This window comes from Gopherus flavomarginatus, chromosome 10, assembly GCF_025201925.1.
Source record: "Gopherus flavomarginatus isolate rGopFla2 chromosome 10, rGopFla2.mat.asm, whole genome shotgun sequence".
Lineage (NCBI taxonomy): Eukaryota > Metazoa > Chordata > Testudines > Testudinidae > Gopherus > Gopherus flavomarginatus.
Window position 1 is genome coordinate 54,659,650 of NC_066626.1, and position 16,875 is coordinate 54,676,524.

Consider the following 16,875-nt stretch of genomic DNA (forward strand, 5'->3'; position numbering starts at 1 on the left):
GTAGCAGTCAACAGGCTATATGTAGTTCATGCCAGTGAAAACAAGGGCATTTTGTTAGCATTGTTTTCCACAGCCAGTCTCTATGAGTGGCATAAGAACTGAAGCAGCATGGAAGTGCTCAGATTTTCTGCAAATAAACTGGACTATCAAAATGCAGCCTGAAACATGATGGCACCAAGTCAAAACCTTTGCACGGCATCCATTAGGAAACAGATAGGAACTAGACTGGAGCAGACAATAGTTTATTTCTGATGAGCTTGAGTACAAGCTGATAGTAATCATATGCACCGTGTAAAGGGTGTGCAAACCTTGCATAAATCTGAGCGGTACAGTTTGGTTCTGTGACACGTTGTGTTTGCAGTAGCAGGAAATTCTAGTTGAGTCAGTAGGGGAAAATATGTGTGTTAGTGAGAAGTCATGGATAGTAGTTCACAACTGAAGCTGCCTCAATGCAGAGCATGTACAAGCTGCAGAAAATGAGAGAGCTTGTTATTAAAAGAGAGCATTTGATTTACCGAGTAACCTTTGGAACAAGCAGAGGTGGAATTTTGGCTTGTGAAATTAGTTTTCCTGGTAGGAAAACACATTGTTTTAGAAATAGGTAAATCAGACTATTAAATCTAATGTATATGAGCAGTATATCTGCATCACCTAAAACACTATTCAAGAGAAACCAAGACACATTTATACATTGGAGGTGGATAAATTGGAAGTGCACTTAAAAGGACATTGCCTTTCCTCTTATGGTCAATTGTGTAAAAGAGAAAAATGGTAACAATTGCTGGGGGAGGGGAGCAGGATTTGGCAATGATCGAACAATCTAATTTATATTGCCAAAATGCTGGTCTAAATTATAAACAGCTATACATTTTCCAAGCATGGTGCTCACTGTCTAGTGAACGGTATATGATTTTGGGTGAGAGAGGGAAAGATCCATATATTCTATGTCTAGGATTTTCAAAGTAGCCTAAGGTAGATTTCCTTGGGCACTTTTGAAAATTTCAGCTTGTATATCCTAGAATTTAAGTCAGATTAAACCAAAAGGATCTGTGTCACTATTCTCCCATAGAGGAGAAAACCAACAGCAAGCAATCTCCATATTGGTGAGAATATTGTTGAATCTAAGACTTATTCCAGCTCATGGATCAACTCAAAAGGAGTTATCAAGAAGGAACTAGGCATTAACCAAGCAATGAAATAATTAAGCCAAAACATCCATGACAATAGCAGATAAAATGGATTTGAGGCACTTGAAAAACTTGAAGCAATTTTTAAAATTAGCAAACAGTTTTGAAAACAAACATGTAAGGCAAAAATAAAAGACTATTTATTTTATTTTAATTCAGTTCATTATAGCAGGATTATAGCCAAACCTGAGCAATTCTTCCCAAACCTGAGCCATTCTTTTTAGGTGACAAATCTGAAGAACTGTCCCAGGCTGAGGTGTCATTAGAGGAGGTTTTGGAACAAATTAATAAATTAAACAGTAATAAGTCACCAGGACCAGATGTTCTGAAGGAACTCAAATGTGAAATTGCAGAACTACTGACTGTAGTCTGTAACCTATCATTTAAATCAGCTTCTGTACCACGTGATTGGAGGATAGCTAATGTGACACCAATTTTTAAAAAGGGCTCCAGAGATGAGCCCAGCAATTACAGGCCAGTAAGCCTGACTTCATGACCAGGCAAACTAATAGAAACTATAATAAAGAACAGAACTGTCAGACACATAGATGAATATAATTTGTCAGGAAAGAATCAACATGGTTTTTGTAAAGGGAAATCATGCCTCACCAATCTACTAGAATTCTTTGAGGGAGTCAACAAGCATGTGGACAAGGGGGATCCAGTGGCTATTGTATACTTAGATTTTCAGAAAGCCTTTGACAAGGTCCCTCACCAAAGGCTCTTAAGCAAAGTAAGCTCTCATGGAATAAGAGGGACGGTCCTCTCATGGATCAATAACTGGTTAAAAGAGAGGAAACAAAGGGTAGGAATTATTGGTCAGTTTTCAGAATGGAGAGAGATAAATAGTGATGTTCTCCAGGGGTTTGTACTGGGACCAGTACTATTTAACATATTCATAAATGATCTGGAAAAAGGGGTAAACAGTGAGGTGGCAAAATGTGCAGACAATACAAGACTACTCAAGATAGTTAAGTCCAAAAAAGACTGCAGAGTTACAAAGGGATCTCACAAAACTGGGTGACTGGGCAACAAAATGGCAGATGAAATTCAATGTGGATAAGTGCAAAGTATGCACACTGGAACACATAATCCCAACTATATATATAAAATGATGGTGTCTACATTAGCTGTTACCATTCAAGAAAGAGATCTTGGAGTCATTGTGAAGAGTTCTCTGAAAACATCCACTCAATGTGCAGCAGCAGTCAAAAAAGTGAACAGAATGTTGGGAATCATTAAGAAAAGGACAGAATAAGACAGACAATATCATATTGCTTCTATATAAATCTATGGTACACCCATATCTCACACACAATCTGTGGTACACCCACATGCAGATGTGGTCGCCCCATCTCAAAAAAGATATATTGGAATTGGAAAAGGTTCAGAAAAGGGCAAGAAAAATGATTAAGGTATGGAACAGCTTCCGTATGAGGAGAGATTAATAAAACTGGGTCTTTTCAGCTTGGAAAAGAGACAGCTGGGGTGGAGGTATGACAGAGGTCTATAAAATCATGACTGGTGTGGAGAAAGTAAATAAGGAAGTGTTATTTACTCCTCCTCATAAAACAAGAACTAGGGGTCACCAAATGAAATTAATAGGCAGCAGGTTTCAAAGAAACAAAAGGAAGTATTTCTTTACATAAAGCAGAGTCAACCTCTGGAACTCTTTGCCAGAAGATGTTGTGAAGGTCAAGATTATAACAGGGTTAAAAAAAGAACTAGATAAATTCTTGGAGGATAGGTCCATCAATGGCTATTAGCCAGAATGTCAGGGATGGTGTCCCTAGCCTCCCTCCCAGAAGCTGGGAATGGGTGAAGGGGATGGATCACTTGATGATTACCTGTTCTGTTCATTCCCTCTGGGGCACCTGGCACTGGCCACTGTCAGAAGACAGGATACTGGGCTAGGTGGACCTTTGGTCTGACCTTTCTTATGTTCTGATGATTAATATACATTATTTCATTTTGTTATAGTTTAAGTACCATGAAGACTATGAAAATAAGATTAAAGGCAAGTGGAGTCAAACTCCTTGCTATGAAGTTGCAGTTGCAAGGATGAATGCTGATAATTTAAGTATGGTAAGAGAGTTATTTAGACACTGGGCCAAATATATGTTTGTATCCTGTATTTTTATCAACCCTGTAATGCCTGATATATTTTTCTGCTTTGTTTATAGTACTTCTCTTTTTCTATTTAAGCTATATTATGGATGACTATTTTGCAACGGTAGTGTATTTGATACAGTTTGTTCTCTTTTTCCGTTGCTTGCAGAGAAAATACCAGGAAGACTATGAGCTCATGAAAGACCAAATCTACTTTATGCAAACTGACACTCCAGAGTACCAGGCTAATAAGCGAGTCGGAATTGCTGCCAGTAAAGTAAGTTAAGAATTCCCCCATTTACTTAGTTTGGTTCCACTTCTGCCAAACTTCTGATGACTCCAAATTATATTCAAGAACTTCAGCTGCGAAGCCCCTTTGATACACAACTTTCTTTCTTTTCTGTCTGAGACTTCTATTATGGGCCAGATCCTCCACTGATGTAAATCAATATAATTTCATTGAGTTCAACGGAGCTATGCAATTGCACCAGCTGAGGATCTGGCCCAGTATTTCCCTATTTAAGACATTTCCTATATCAGTGATTCTCAACCTTTTCTGGTTGACAATCCCTTATTCAATGTCCAAAATTTTTGTGATCTCCTTACAGTTACACTTGTTGTCTTATTTTTATAGTATCAGTGATAACGATACATCTATATAATTTATTTGTACATGTATTTCAAGAGATTGCTGGAGAATACTTGACTTTGAAAGGTAAAGGGGGGAATGAGAGGAGAGAGTGAGGGAATGAGATTTTTTTGCTTTAGATTGTAATAAATTTTTCAGTGCTTGACAATCTTCCCTGATTGTCTTTTGTAGCGCTGTAAGTATGACCCACATCTGTGTGTGTGTGTGTGTGTGTGTGTGTGTGTGTGTGTATATATATATATATATATATATATATATGTTTATGGATTATCCAGGGCAATAAGGATTTTACTTTGGAGATTGTCTGTTAGAGGGTGCAAAGCTTCTTGGGACACAGTGAATGAAAGCCGCCACATAAGAACAGTTGACATTCTGTTGAATGCTATATTCATTATAAAGCAACAGCTTAGTTCAGGGGTGGGTAAACTTTTTGGCCCGAGGGCCACATCAGGGTTGTGAAACTGTATGGAGGGCCGGGAAGGGAAGGCTGTGCCTCCCCAAACAGCCTGGCCCCCACCCCTTATCTGCCCCCTCCCACTTCCCACCTCCTGACTTCCCCCTTCTGAACTCCTGACCCCTCAACCCCCTTCCGCTCTTTGTCCCCTAACTGCCCCCCTGGGACCCCACCCCCTAGCCAACCCCCGCTGCTCCCTGTCCCCTGACTGCCCTGACCCCTAGCCACACCCCTGCCCTCTGACAGGCCTCCCAGAACTCCCACACCTATCCAACCCACCCTGTTCCCCATCCCCTGACTGCCTCCCCAAACCTCTGCCCCATCCAACCGCCCCCTGCTCCCTGTCCCCTGACTGCCCCTCCCAGGCCCCCTGCCTCTTATTCAACTCCCCTGCTCCACACCCCCTTACCATGCCAGAGCCAGCCACGTCACCACGCTGCCCCGCAGGAACTTGCAGACCCACCGCTCAGAGAGCTGGCAGCACGGCAAGCTGAGGCTGAGGGGGAAAGGTGACAGCAGGAGATGAGCTGGGGGCTAGCCTCCCCACCGGAGAGCTCAAGGGCTGGGCAGGATGGTCCCACAGGCCGGATGTGGCCCGTGGGCCGTAGTTTGCCCACCTCTGACGTAATTGCTTAGAAATTATGCTCTTTCTCTGATATTCACTTCATTTCCAAGAGCAGCCCTTCTGAAAAGGGCTAACCAAGAAGACAGTCCAAATATACTTTTATTTAATTTCTATAGGTGAAATATAAAGAAGACTATGAAAAGAGCAAAGCTACTGCAGATTATAATGTACTTCCTGCTACAGAGAATCCGTTGCTGAAACAGCTAAAAGTTTCAGGAAAGCAGCTGAGTGATGTAAGTACCATAAAAGTTCAGTTTGAATATTTCAGCTACATGATATAAACCAAGCCCATCAGTTCTTTACAGTGGGGGTTCTTGGGGCAGGGAATGTCTTTTTGTTATCTGTTAGCACAGTGCTTAGCGCAGTGGGGTCCTGGTCCATGACTAGGTCTCCTAGGACATATGGTAATACAAATAAATAATAACAATAAATAATCTTCACTGAAGCCTCTTAGTATTTGCAGGTTGCCGCATGAACCTTTGTTTACTGTGAGATACACCCACCCAGTCCAACTATACTAACCGCTTAAAAGTTAAAGACGGAGGATTTGGCAAGTTGAGGGAGTAGTTGACTGTTCTCTAGTGTCTCCGTGTCATTGTCAGCTGTTACAGAAGTATTTGTGATGGTGTTATAGATCAGAGAGTCATATCCATTCTCCAAAGACGGAACTTTCATTGGGTGTCTGATGAAGCTAAAAGAAGTTGATTTCTCACATACTCACATACATAGTTACTTTCAGTGATGTAATGACAGCCGGGTGCTCCCCAGGCAAGGCAAGGCTTGCCAGACACACTGTTGCCTCTGCCCCGAAGGAGCCTACCCTAGTTTCGGCCCTGCCAAGGGTTCAAAAATTATGAATCAGCCCCCCTAAAAATCAAAAGACAGGCTTAAAAATCAAGAGATAAGTTACATCTCTACCTCGATATAACGCTGTCCGCGGGAGCCAAAAAATCTTACCGCGTTATAGGTGAAACCGCGTTATATCGAACTTGAATTGATCCACCAAAGCGGCACTCCCCGCCCCGAGCACTGCTTTTCCATGTTAATCTGAATTCATGTTATATCGGGTGGCATGATATCGAGGTAGAAGTGTATTTTGGGTGCTTTTTTATTTGCTTTCTGGTTTTTGAGCCTTCAGGGAATTCTTAAGTCATGTTTTCAAGCTTTTCTCTCCAACCATGAGGAGCTGAAATTTTACTTTTTTTTTAAAAAAAGATTCTTACCTAATCACATGCCTGGGGCTTTATGAAAAGCACCAATTGCCATGGCACTTGTGATAAAATTGTACGAGATTTGGTAATACTATAGTCTGCCCCTGTCTCCTAATTTTTGAAAGGGATTCTAGGTAGATTCTATCTAGACATGTTCTAGTTTAACATGTTTCATAAAAATTATTCTTCAGAAGCAGAACTGCTGCATAAATTGACTTGTGCTTAACAACCTGAAAAGTAAATCTGAAAATAAAATCGCCTTAACTATAGGTTTTTCCCTGCTCTTCCCACTGTTGCTTTATATCCTCAGAATTTTCACCAGAGACAGGATGTACCAAAACCCAGGATCTGAACACCATGACCTTTGGAGAAGTTTGGCTCTGGAATTAGATCTGAACTTTGCATGTGCCCTTTATATATAATGGACTGACACCCTAGAACCTATCACACGGACATTTCAGCAAAACATAGATACAGATCCAAACTTTGCAGCTCAATCTCATCTCTGGTTTTTACATTAGCAGATTATTGCCTTGTCAAGCTGATGGCTTGCTTTTGTTTCTTAGTGTGATTTCAAAATGTTATCACTAAAGGCTTTAGTCAGAGTATCATTTCTGCTGGTGGAAATTAATGAATTTCCCCTAAATCATCTGTATTACCTGATTTTATTTTCTTTTGCAGAAATTATACAAGGAAGCCTATGAAAAGTCAAAAGCAACAAGCATTAATTATTGTGACACTCCAAAGTTTCAAATTGATAATGTTCTGAAAAACTTCAGTGATGTAAGTATTGTTGTAATTGTTCCTGTATTTCAGACATGACTTTCTCAGTTATATATATTTATAAATATGTGATTTTTCCCTTGCAGGTTAAATATAAAGATGAATATCAAAAAAAAATTTTGGGACATTATGTAGGCAGCTATGAGAACCCATATCATACACATTACATGAATGTTGCAGCTATGAAGAGTGATGTAAGTATGACAGTGTTTGTGTTCATTTCACCATACTCTCATTGCAAGGCAAGATCACTCTGCTTACTATCTAATGTCATTTTTATTCCCTAGAAAAATTACAGAGCAGATTATGAGGAGGAGAAGACAAAATGCTACTTCCCTCAAACCATAACTCAAGAGTATGAAGTTATAAAGAAATTAGACCAGTGCAAAGATGTAAGTATGTGGCAATAATTGTTGAAAGGAAACCAGTTAGTTGCAGAAGGGACTCACCCAAAGTCCATGAAAGTCAACTGAAAGATTACGATTGACTTCCATGTGTTTTGGATTATTTGAAGGTGTGATTTTTAAAGACCACAGTCATATGTATTGTTTTCAGGAGTTTCTTGTGACACCTAGTGGTCAGGATCTGCTTAGCTTATTTATTTTTTTCGGAGAGGTGTAACCACAGAAGGCTGCTGCTCTGCTCTGTGTAGCGTTTTTCAAATCAAATGTTCTAAACACAACTTTGCCCCCCGTTTTCTAATATTTATATAATAAATCATCATGAGACCCACTGGATCAGACTATAAGTGCCATGTACACCTGGTACATGGTAGATTGCAGGGCTGCTACTTGCAGGTCAGGTTTCTGTTCCAGATATGGACAGGTTACAGAGCTTCCTTTCCAGGGAGATACACAAGATGTGTTCACAATAAGATCCTTTAATACAAACCCAAGCTCTGGCTGTTACTGGCTCTGGTAACTTATGTTACTCATGGCGCCACCTAGTGGCTAATTATTATCATACAGTTTAATATTCCATTACAATATATATCATTATTGGGGGTATAGTTAGTATTTAGTATTGCAATATTACAGTATCTTATTTGATAGCAAACTTTATTTATATGTGTGTATTTGAAACATATTTTATTATTATTCCTCCAGAATACTTACAAAAAACATCCTGATCAAATCAAATTTACACAAGTGACTGATTCTCCAGTACAAGTTCAAGCACTGATCAATACCAAGCAGCTGAGTGAAGTAAGTAGTCTAACAAGTTAAGCAAAACATAACAAATCACATTTTTACGCTGATTTATGTAAAAGATTTCAACAACTTTTCTGTGACTTCCTCTTGTGACAGCTATGCTGTAATAGATCCAGTGCAGGTCAATGAGGTTACAGTAATAAAATATAGATAATGGCCTGAGTCTCAAATTCAGATCAAGATTCAGATTTCAAATCCTCTTCAAAGTTGTGTTGTCTGATCTGGAGTTTTGGATCTGGCACATATTTACCCTGTATTCTGTCACCTCTGTATTTGTCTTACAGCTATAAGCAACTGATCGTTGTCAAACAGAATGTACTAAAAATTATTTACAGTTCTACCTAGGTGTCTGGTTGGCTTCAAATGTTGTTTAATAATAAATTCTGCTAAGAGGATTAAGAGGGGAGGCAGAGGGGCAAAAATGCAAATCTCAAAGTATCTACAGTAATTTCTTTGATACTTAGTGGATATGAAAATGGAAGGGTCAGCTCCAGTTATATTCAGAAATAACATCGGGCCAATATGATGAGACAAAGTACTTTATTGGTGAACTGTTTTAGGACCAATTCTACCCGCATTTACCTCCCGCTGAAGTCCATGGGATTTACATTTGTGAAAGTGAGGGCATAATTGGGCCCTTCTGGCCTGGTACTGCAAAGCGCTGAGCACTTCTTGAAAGATATCGAGTGCCCACAGTTAATATTATCTTCCATGGAAGCTGAGGGTACTCAACACTTTGAGGTCTCTTATTCCAGAATAGTTAAACACAGTCTCCCCCCTGCCCTTTCATACCGAGTCTGTTACCGATATTGACATTATGTGATCCAATAAGAAAGCACATATTCATAAAACCCACTTGGAGCAGTGGACAATTAATCTGGTCCAATTGTCCTTCAACAAAACCTAACTGATGGCTAAATGAGGGCTGCCTCTGCACAGAAGCTCCAATGCATAGAAAGAATGGTTAAAAATCTTTTGACAGACTAGTCAGCTACTTCTTGTGGTATTGAAAGGATCTGGGAAAATAACTTGAACTTCCAACTAGAACCTTCACAATGGACGTCTGTATGGATGAACACGGTACCAGGCACTTGCTCATCAGTTTTAGCTCAGACATCACTCTTCATCATGTGCCAGCTGTATGGCCCTCAGACAGAATAAACCAAGGTGGATTAACAAGATTGCTTGTTGGTCATGTCAAAAAGACGCTGGTACTCTTTAACATGTGTTCTGTAGAGAGGCAATGTGTTCTGGTGGATAGAGTACTGGGCTGGGACTCAGGAGATCTGGGTTATATTCCTGGCTCTGCCCCTGGTCTGCTGGGTGACCTTGGACAGGTCACTTTCCCTCTCTGTGCCTCAGTTTCCCCATCTGGATAATGGGAATAATCATCCTACCTCTTTTGTAAAGTGCTTTGAGATGTGTAGATGAAAAGTACTGTATTAGAGATTGGTGGTGGTATATGTTGAATGTGTTTCTATTATATTTTGTCATAATTACTTCAAGAAAAAACAATGAAATTCTTCTGTTCAGGAAAAAAAGGACAGTTCATGTGGGATTGGTCCCATATTATTTATTCGTTTTTAACAATGATCACAAACAATTGATTTATACTGCTAGGTCCCGATGGAAAGCCCACTGAAGTCAATGGAAAAGGCCCATGATTCTGCTGTGTTTATTTTTGCAGCAGAGAATTGTGGACACTTAAAATAATGACATAAATGTAACAGAATACTCATAAAATGACATATTAAACATATTAGACTGATTAACTTTTTGCTTTAAAAATTTGAGTGAATTTAGTGCTTGTAAGAGCAAAGAACTGGTTAGATCCAGACACTTCAAGGTCAAACATTGTGCAAGCTTCTGTATATATGTATTTCTGCCAACGCATCCCAATCCTGAAATGTAACACCTGTGCTATTCTAGTCCTGGATCTTGACTAAACTAACACTCTCAACTGAGTGGATTTAGTGCACAGACAGGAACTAGAATGAGATCATCAATCTCATTTTCGCTTGTGATTTAATTAAGATGGGAATCTATTTCTTCACAGGGGAAAGGCTAGTGCATTTACACACTATGTTTTCTACTTTCTTGCCTTTCTACTTGATATGCAAAAATAAACATCTGTTTCAAAAATGTTACTTAACTAGAACTGAGCTGAATTACTGATAACAAATATAACTGTTTCAGACCTGGATAAGGATTCTTATTCTTAAAATAAAAATTTCTGGCCTAGCTGTTTAACTTGCATTAGGGAGTGCACTAAAGACAGAGAATTAGAGTGTCAGCTGGTGTAAACTGGCGTAGTTCCACTGAAATCAGTGGGACTATGCTGATTTACAGCAGCTGAGGTTTTGGCTTATAGGGTGAGGATATACCTCAAATTCAGATAAGCAAAAAACAGGAAAAACAGAATATTGTAAAACTGAAATTTGATCTGAAACAAAAATGTACCCACTTGCTTACTTCTTATATTAACCAATCACTGTGACCTATCTATTGTCCTATGGGCTGTACCTTTCTTATATGAATATTTTTGATTGTTTTTAGTTGAATTATAAAGCTAAACACGAAAATGAGAAATTCAAATGCCATCTGCCACCAGATGCTCCATTATTCCTCCAGGCCAGAGTCAATGCATATAATCTGAGTGATGTAAGTATTAATGTAACACCTTCCTGTAGATGACATGAAACATTCATAACAAAGCGCTTATACTTGCACCTGGAGTAAGAACTCTCAATAATACTGATGACAAGAATAAATATTAGGAGATGTGAAAAAACGCCAGATAACTAAAAAATGATATGTGTTCCATAGCACCTAGTAGAACCACTCATGGATCAGGTCCCCACTGAGCTGTACAAAATCAGAACAAAACGGTGGTCCCTGCCCCAAGGAGCTTACAATCTAAATATAAGACAAGAGGCAACAGATAGATACAGACAGAGGGAAGAACATAGGTGAAAAATGATGGGCAGTGGTCACAGCTCACCAGCAGCCTGAACCATTGTCAGTATAAAATGAATAGCCTTAAAGTGGAAATCAGTTATCTTTACGCCCACTTCAACAATGGTGCAAAATAGTCTTTGTGCAAAAGAGAATTAAGCTTGAAAAGTTTGATTTGATAAACTGGGTTTAAATTAATGTTCTAAACAATCAATATGTTTATTAGAAGCCCAAAATATTGAGAGTAATTGTTATTTTATCCTCTAATTGATGGATTAGTATTAGATGTCATATCTTACTTCATTTATTTTCATGTCTGCAGAACTGGTACAAGTATGACTGGGAGAGATCTAAAGCTAAGAAATTTGAAATCAAAGTTGATGCAATTCCACTTCTTGCAGCTAAAGCTAATAGTAAAATTGCAAGCGATGTAAGTATGAAATATAAATGTAGCTACAGTAGTTTAGCTGTGAATGTAAAGTGTGGTTTCACATATATGTTCTCACTGTGCAGGTGGCATATAAGAAAGACTATGAACTAAGTAAAGGGAAAATGATTGGAGCCCTGAGCATTCATGATGATCCCAAGATGTTACATTCTGCAAAGGTGGCTAAACAGCAGAGTGATGTAAGTGTCCTTCTTTTGTCGTTGTTGTTTATTCATTTATATACTGTGTGCTAGGTCTTTTATAGACATCAGAGACAAAAGCTCGGCTCTGAGGCACTTACAGGCTAATTAGAAAATGTAAAGGTAGGTGGGGGAATGGCTCTTCTCCAACCCTCCCCATGCACCAACTGTTTGTGTCTCACGCAGAACCCTTATCCTGCATGCAGAGCTGTGATACCACCTACACTCTGGCACAGCTGATGGTGTCTGGTCCCTCCCCACCATATAGCATCTCTGAGAGTCCTCAGTGTGCAGTCCAAATTAACTATGGGTGAAATTCTATCCAGAATGTGGCTTGTTTGTGTAACAGATTAATAAGGTGTATCCCTCTCTAATGGGTAATATGAAAGATAATAGGCTACTAGCTAATTTCATTAGCTGCCAGCTAATGAAATTGCTAACTTAGCTCAAGTGCTAAAGGTCTGTACTCTGGTGTTGGACACTCTTGGCTTAAATCTTTCTGACAGCTAATGGTGGAGGTCATCACATTTGCTGATATCTCATAACAGTAGTTTCAAAATATAGATTAATGGCAGCAAATTATTTACCATTTCATATCTGAGGAACTTCTTTAAAAATAATAATCTGTGCCTTATTATTTTATCTGTTTCTAATACATCTCATGGAGTTAGCAGATATTGCACTTATTTAAAACATTCGATGTTGCCAGGAGGTAGCTTTCTTCTGAAAAGAATATCTGTTTTTAAAAAACTGTTTTCTGTGTTAATCCAAAACATATGTATTGAATTCCTTTCCACAGCATGAATACAAGAAGGGCTATGAATTGTCAAAGAGCAGATATACAGCACCTCTGGACATGATTCCAATCACTCAGGCTAAGATATCTCAGGCTATCGCGAGCGGCACAGACTACAAGCATCTCCTACATAATTACTCTTATCCTCCTGACAGTATTAATGTGGAACTTGCAAAGAAGGCCTATTCTATGCAGAGTGATGTAAGTGGTCATGCTTTGATATGTGTGGTATTATGGACCAGTTCTATGAAGGTTCTGCTGATTCAAACAGGTTACTTACAATTCACTGTAAGTGAAGTGTGAGTGCAAAGCATGCTGGTAGTTAGCGTAAGTGCTGAAAATACAAAGCCTTCTAGAAAGATATGATATTGACTAACAGTATGTGTGCTATTACTGACCAGTTCTGTCATTGTAACTAACGTGGAGATTCTTGAGGCTACAAATATTGTATGTCAAAAGGATTGTCTTAGATATGCACTGAAAAATGATATGCAAGAGTGTTTCACTAAGCACCAGACAGAAATTAGGAGTGACCTCTAAGGCAGAATATACAGCTGCTAACTTTCTTAAAAAAACAATCAAAAGTCTTCTTCATCTGAAATGTTTATGACTGGTTGCCATGGTTCAGGGCAAGCTTCACCTCTGACCCCTTCCTTCATCTCTCTGAGTTGGCCCCCTCTAGGTCTTAGGCCTAAAGCCTTCACCTGCATTGTGGTGGAATTTCACAATTCTCCCACTCTTAGACTAGGTCTCCAGACCCCACTGTACTATAAACCTGAGGATGAGGGTGAAGGCCATGCCCCCTCTGTGCCCTCAGGCCTGCCAAGGGACCCTTACTGGAAATGGGAGGAATCCTGATTCACTCCTCTTTTAGTGCCAGATATAGAAAAGATGAGATGAGGGGAGCCATAAGCCATGTGAGACATAGAGGCAAAACCCCTCATCTTGCAGTTTTGCCACAAGGGAAAAATCCCCTCCAGACCCTGGAACTGGTGATCAACCCTGCTACTGGCATCTCCAGAAATCCAGCATACTAGTTTAAGGGTGCGAAGGGAAACAGGAAGCCCACAATGGCTACTCTACCCAGACAGGAAACTATATCAATCCCTGTCCCGTCCTCCACCACCACCAAAAAGGAGCCAATCACTAGCCCAGCACCATGTGTACCATCCATTGGCCCAGGCCCAGATGCAGCATGTGACCCCCCCACTCCCTCCCTGGAGCAGGAGGAGAGAAAAGAAGAAGCAGCCTCAACATACTGAAGGCAAAGTGGGGGCTGGAGGAAGGAGAGGTGCTCATGTAACACTGCCTCAGCTGCTCTCAGTTGGGATCTCTCCCCTTACCCCAAAATGTGTCTCCACTGCTAGCAGCCCCACCAAAGTAGCACGATGAGCTGTTAGTTAATAAGCATTATTATGGCTCTTATTACCATAGCAATTCAGTACCTGAACAGTATAAAAAAGATAACTCTTTGTTTAAGGTACAGATATTCCCAACTTTAATTATACCTTTGCAAAGGTCTTCTTTTGTGAATAGAATACAGTGCCAGGTGAATGCATTCAAGTTAACAGGAGCTTCATGAATGCATTCAAGGGAGCACAGATACCTAAACTTTTATCATGAAGGAAGCAGTCTATCATGCTGATGGTGTAGTAAAGATATAGAGGCCTCTCTATATTTTGTAAGGACATTCCCTTCTTTCCCCTTTGCCTCTTAGGCAATTCCAGTTTTGTTGATATAAAAATTAACATTTCAAGCTTCCTTACAGCTATGACTGTTTGAAACATGGGTAATTCAGACCAATAGAAGCATTCTCTTTTCATTGAACTCCTCATTTGTCTTTGTTCCAGAATGAATATAAATCTGACTACAATAGCTGGATGAAAGGTTGTGGTTGGGTGCCATTTGGGTCCATAGAAGCGGAGAAGGCTAAGAGAGCTACAGACATTCTCAATGAGGTAAAGAAATATAATGTAGTTAAATTAGTTACTATTCCAACTCAGTGCACACCAGGGCAATATTAAGGCAACAAGGCACTACTCTTCACATTGTATATCATGCTGTTCATTTACATGTGAAATACCCTCTCAACTAATCCATGACTTTAATGGGAATTCCTTGCAAGATCAGTCCAATGGGTAAAGAGTATTTGATACGACTACTGATATTCACCAATATTAAAAACACATGTTCTTTCATATACTGGTTTCCTCCTACACAATGTTTAAGTGTTCTTGTTACTGAGCAGTGTTTGGGACTATAAAGAGCCAAGAATTCCAGGAGGCCGAACATCGTTCCTGCTAGTTCTGAGTATCACTGACACAAAGAGTGCCGGGCCCACTTTCCACAATTGTTTTGAACCAAGAAGAAAAAAAAATAGGCAAGACAAGAAGATTTCCTTGTGATCTTCCTGAGGTTGACAAGGCATCTCAGAAAAATTTGTTCAGTTTTTAGATCACAACCATAAGCAGATAATCAGAGAGCTGCCATTATTTCATATTTCACATATGATAGGCTGGAGTTAGATAGGATGAGTTGTAGTGAACAAGAATAAACATAATGATTGGTGGATATCCTGCCACCAATCTGCATTGAAATTCATCTTGACTTCTACTAACTCTGCAGGATATGGTTTGATGTCTTCTTTTAGGAGTAAATTAGGCACACCACACATCCAATGGCAAGTGCTTATATAATTTTCTGAGGCCTGCAATGAAACTTTACCTAACGGCAAATTTGATGGCTTGGTCCAGGTTTGCAATTTATGCATATAGATGTTTTCTCTCCAGTTGTCTTTTTCATCTACACTTGTCTGTTTGGGATTACTTTTTGACTTCAGTGGGATGATGGATAAATGACTAAGCTGAAAATAATGATCATAGTATGATCACTATCATTATAGACTGCAGTGTGATGCATAGGAAATGGCAGATACTGACCAAATTCTATTTTTTCTCATACCTGTGCAACCCAGTGAATGCTATGAGGTTATAAAGGAGTAAAGAAAGCAGAATAGGGTCAAGAGCTTCCATTAGTGCCAATGGAAGATAGGCACCAAGGTCAACATTTTAAATGTGTGCACTTACGTTGCTTGTGCAAAATATGCACATGAGAGCATGAACTTGTAACAAAAATGTGCAAAGTTATATCTCTCCATATGCTTTTCCATTTTGAAAGTACAGTGGCACGTTCATACAAATGTTGCAAATGCAACACAGTAATTGTTTGGTTATGAAAATACCTAATGTCACTACGATTAAAATTTTCTTTGTATATAAGGACACGTCTGATGAAAAACTACATTCACTTTTACAAAGAGGTGCAATGGAAATAGATTAAAAGGCGCTTTTAGCCATCAAGAAAATGTAACATTGACTTTTTATTTTCTAAATAGAAAAAATATCGCCAGCATCCGGACACTATTAAGTATACCCAGATTGAAGATGAGCCTGTTGTAGTACAGGCTAAAATCAACCAGGCCCAGAGGAGTGATGTAAGTGCTGATATTTCTAATGGACTTACATACATTAACGAATTTAATTCTGAAGTCAGATGCACCAGTTCACCTCTTCTCAAAGTGCTATCAGACAAATCCTGTCCCCCCCTTCATTGGTGTGGATATCTCCACATTAAGTTCAGTCAATGTGGTTCCACTGCACAACTGGCAAATTCAGCCTGAGTTCAGGCAGGTGAAACTTAATTCAAGTAATCTGAGTTTCCTCTGTGATACCTATACACAAGACCCTCCCCTTACTGAGTGCCTTTTATTTTAAGGGCACTCATGAAATTATTCTCAAATGTACTGAGTACAATTCATTGTTACCAGAATGTCACCTCTGTTGGGGAACCAGATTTTGTCAGTCACTCAAATGGTTTGAGTATGTGTGTGTACATGTAGGTATTATACTCTCTGAGTGACATTATGGCTCTGTTGAAGTTAATGAGCGTTTTGCCATTCACTTCAATGGGCCTAGGATTTCACCTTTTAAATAACAGTATTGTACACATAAAAGTATTACTATTGTGTAAGATGCTTAATTCAAGCTATATGACTCAGCATGTTTTAAGCATTTATAATTTATAAGCATTTGACTGACAAATTTATTTTTTACTTTCTATTGCAGATATTATATAAAGCCAAAGGCGAGGCTATAATTCACAATTATCACCTACCTCCAGACATGCCCCAGTTTATTCAGGCTAAAGTTAATGCCTACAATATTAGTGATGTAAGTTTACGTTGGAGTAAGAGCGCTTGATTTAACATA

The 16,875-nt window shown here is 39.3% G+C and overlaps 1 protein-coding gene across 50 annotated transcripts in view; it reads left to right on the forward strand.

Annotated features, from left to right (window-relative positions):
* The window catches only part of NEB (nebulin), a 193,599-nt gene that overhangs the window by 12,107 nt on the left and 164,617 nt on the right, over positions 1 to 16,875 (forward strand). For all 50 annotated transcript variants that reach the window (XM_050969087.1, XM_050969101.1, XM_050969094.1 and 47 more), the window contains exons 10-23: positions 3,168 to 3,272; positions 3,466 to 3,573; positions 5,141 to 5,257; positions 6,917 to 7,018; positions 7,105 to 7,212; positions 7,306 to 7,410; positions 8,125 to 8,223; positions 10,786 to 10,890; positions 11,507 to 11,614; positions 11,698 to 11,811; positions 12,611 to 12,808; positions 14,458 to 14,565; positions 16,002 to 16,100; positions 16,732 to 16,836. In XM_050969087.1, the coding sequence (XP_050825044.1) occupies positions 3,168 to 3,272; positions 3,466 to 3,573; positions 5,141 to 5,257; positions 6,917 to 7,018; positions 7,105 to 7,212; positions 7,306 to 7,410; positions 8,125 to 8,223; positions 10,786 to 10,890; positions 11,507 to 11,614; positions 11,698 to 11,811; positions 12,611 to 12,808; positions 14,458 to 14,565; positions 16,002 to 16,100; positions 16,732 to 16,836 (1,581 nt within the window). The remainder of the gene's footprint in view (positions 1 to 3,167; positions 3,273 to 3,465; positions 3,574 to 5,140; positions 5,258 to 6,916; positions 7,019 to 7,104; positions 7,213 to 7,305; positions 7,411 to 8,124; positions 8,224 to 10,785; positions 10,891 to 11,506; positions 11,615 to 11,697; positions 11,812 to 12,610; positions 12,809 to 14,457; positions 14,566 to 16,001; positions 16,101 to 16,731; positions 16,837 to 16,875) is intronic.